This window comes from Alosa pseudoharengus, unplaced genomic scaffold (genome assembly GCF_046254945.1).
Source record: "Alosa pseudoharengus isolate Yale_2024_CS ecotype anadromous, Long Island Sound unplaced genomic scaffold, YU_APseudo_1.1 YU_APseudo_1.1_scf_1, whole genome shotgun sequence".
Classification (NCBI taxonomy): Eukaryota; Metazoa; Chordata; class Actinopteri; order Clupeiformes; family Clupeidae; genus Alosa; species Alosa pseudoharengus.
Window position 1 is genome coordinate 57,575,160 of NW_027468564.1, and position 3,394 is coordinate 57,578,553.

General features: G+C 44.0%; 1 protein-coding gene across 5 annotated transcripts in view; it reads right to left on the reverse strand.

The window, feature by feature from the left end:
* Positions 1 to 2,170, reverse strand: part of sun2 (Sad1 and UNC84 domain containing 2) — a 17,787-nt gene extending 15,617 nt beyond the window's left edge. For 3 of the 5 annotated variants that reach the window (XR_012988694.1, XM_076295119.1, XM_076295094.1), the window contains exon 1: positions 1,884 to 2,170. Coding sequence is in view for 4 of the 5 variants with exons in the window: in XM_076295119.1 (XP_076151234.1) it covers positions 1,884 to 1,896 (13 nt within the window). In the remaining variant the exon portion in view is untranslated. The remainder of the gene's footprint in view (positions 1 to 1,883) is intronic. The other 2 variants (XM_076295106.1, XM_076295100.1) reach the window with 2 other exon arrangements.
* Positions 2,171 to 3,394: the final 1,224 nt, after the last annotated feature.

Consider the following 3,394-nt stretch of genomic DNA (forward strand, 5'->3'; position numbering starts at 1 on the left):
TGTGGAGGCCGATCTGTTGACCGTTGGCCTGCTTTGCTCTGCTCTGCTCAGCCTTGTGCAACAGAGTGAGGGTGGTGCCAGCAGTGTGTGGGTGTGAGAGAGAGAGAGTGAGAGATCTCAGAATAATGACAGAATAAGCAATATAACCTACAGCGCTGAACATTTCAGTCCGACAAACGGCCCAGATGTGGGAAGGGCCAATTGTTATACAAACATTGTGAAGAAAATCTAGGCTATTGCTAGATTCAAAGCGACTTTTATCAATAGAATAAACCTGGCTGGATCCAGTTGTGATGTTTGCAAGACAGCACACAGAAATGACACTCATTTTAAATGCACGCTTTGTAGAAGCAGGAAGAAACATTTAAAAACCGAAAATAAACGAGGCCCGTCTCTGACTTCCTGTCTGAGCAATTTTGTCTAGTTTTTCTTGGCCCAGACTGAGGTCTCTCCGTTTTCCATGCTGTGGTAAATCAGACACATTAGGCCTCTGCATGTGTACATCTCCTCCATGCCCATGGCTGCCCCTCTTTTCCAAGTTGTGCCCTTTCAAATCCAACCAATCATCAGCCACTTACCGAGTTTCTCTTTCTTCACTACGGCTACCCCACCCTCCGCAGCCTTTAACAACACAGAACCGTGTGTTTCTAATCAATACATCCTCTTAAATACAATATTACCTTTCATTCGGTTTGAATTCCATTGAACATTAAACCCAAACCCACCTTTGACACAGAATACTATGAGGACACGAATGCTTGTTTTTTGTATGTGTGTTTAGCAGGTCTTGGGTGGTGATATGCTTCCATTGCATTCCATTGGGCACCTGCCAAGCGGGCAAGTGATGGGACACATTCATGCCCCCCACTGCACTGATCCTAATGAGCTGACTGGCCAATTAATCCATTTGCTAAGCCATCCGCACTGTAGTGGGAGGAGAGCAGGCGGCTGAGTTGATCTCCATTTATCTCGATTGCGTTTTGGGTGGGTGGGGTGGGCATGAGGGCGTTGGCAAGGCTGGCAGAGCGTGACAAAGCAGCTGGAGGCGCAAAGGCCACAATGTGAAACGTATCGTGAGCACAGTGGAAGTGCCGAGTCATATCCTAGTGACAATCTGAGAGGACAAAAGGGGACATCTCTATGCAGCAATGGCTAAAACGTGTAATTAGCTCCCAAAATCCCATTCAGTAGAACAGCCCTAAATGTCTACTGCAAAACCACAACATCAATAGTAGCCATTTAAGCATTTGGCCTTCAGACAGAAAATGCATGGCAGACTATGTGGCATCGACCAACAGCCATCCAGCACATGAGTAATGGAAGCAAGCCACATGAGCAAATAGGCCAAAAAACAGATGTCACACAGATATGTGGCACTAGATGGTGTGAACGCAGTGCAGAAATGCACAAATACCAACTTGGCTTGTCAAGTTGCCAGACTCCTAGGAAATGCACACTTGTGTTGCATGTGGCATAAATTCCCATTATTCCCATTATGGCCACACGCTTAATCCCGACCGCTAAAATGTAACAGAAACAAAGCCATGGTGGAACTTATGGGATCCTTTCTGCTACGTAGAAGGTAAAAACATGTTGAGACATGAAACTGAGCAAACCAATTTAGGAGTCGCTGCTGCATTGCTCTCGCAAGTTCTGTCACCAGCTAACATTATTGTCACTAATTCAATGCAGCTTGTTTATGAACTAACTGCAGCCAGCCTTGCCTAGCCTTTAACTTTCCCCTTCCAGTTATCCTTCTCACACAGTAAACAGATTTCTCGAGCTAGCCTACATACATAAAGAACACAAATACACAGAAAGTGCCATTCTTTTTTTTCAGGGTGAGGGTACAGCTTAGCAGCGGTGTCAAGAAGACTACTTACCCATTTGATTCATACCACCGTTAGAACTGGTCGCCGAAGACACAAGAGGCAGATCTGTCAGATGTTAATCTTCAGTTACTATCATCTAGCACTGAGAAGCTAGCCAGCACAAAAAAACAACACATTTAATTAGTTACAACATCAGGCAAAATACTGCCAGGGTCTGACTCACGGGAATAAGCGCCTCGTGTCTGCTAAATGCTTACAAACTCAGAATAAGAAGAAAGAAGCGAGGCGTCCTACATGGGCGCTGCCAGCACAGAAGTACACACGTAGCTAGATTAAAAAAGTGACAACTGCACCACCAGGAAGAGTCACTTGACAGTTGCTGCTGCAAGACGTCACAGCCTTTGCGTCGCTTTGTTTTCATCTTGCTGGCACAACAACTTGTCCTATATCGCCCCCTAGCAGTGTACTATGAGGTTACACTCTTTGGTAGGCTAACGGTGAAGGATGCCCTCCTAAATGTATCCCGCACTAGCCTACTTCACGTCAAAAACTGCAGTTTTAATTCGAGTGTCAAAAATGCCGTTTTGGAGGAATTATTTGCAATTCATATGGATGAAATGTAATATTTTGCACACGAAAAACATTCATGCATTGCACAACTAGTAGGCTATAAAGAGATTGCACTCGTTTTACTAAATCATGTGCTCCTTAAATATTGCGCTGGTTTTATTAAAACATGTGCTCTTTTGACTAGTTGCCTACTCAATCATCTAGGCCAGTGGTTTTCAAAGTGGGGGCCGGGGGCCGCGAGGGGATGCCAGGGGGGCCTGAACTGCATTTCTTTGTATCTTGTACTCTGCACAATGACAAAAGTTAAATCTAATCTAATTTAATATAATCAAATTACATTATCCTCTGAAATTGCCTGTGGAGCAAGGCAAGATCTGCTTACTTGCAGGAATGGAAGAAACCACTTGCACTGAATTATTTAAGCAGAACAACAATGATCTTCCAAGTTGTGTATACTTTAAACTACTGTTAAAGTTTATAAAAGAAAGATGTTGTTAATGTTTTGAAATGAATTGTTCTTACCTTTACTCAAGATTGCTTTGTAGTAACTAGTGTATTTGACATGTAGCAGGAGCAGTGCATAGAGCACAGCTGTGTTTCCCTGCCTGCCTGTCTGGCACCTGTGCTCTATGAAAGAGCAGGTAACATTTACCTGGCAGATGTTCACCTTGTTTGTGAGGGCCAAACTTTACGCCTGCCTGTCATCTTCACTGAAATCCCTGGGCCGGTTCCGCTGTAGTTTGGAGGCTACTTTTAGTCTGTGGCTTAGATATGTCCCCTTCCTTGTTTCAAGGACTGTTTCAAGGAATTCCCATACTGTATGTCAGAACTTGGTGATTTTGTTTATATCTTAGCTAGTCACAGCAGCAGGTAACTAACTGGTTCTAGACACTGGGTTTCTGTGTGCCCGCCAACTGTTTGCAGGTATGTTTTCTGTCTTTAAACCTCCTTTAATTAGTTAACACAACCTGCTCACTCAGTTTGCTATCTGC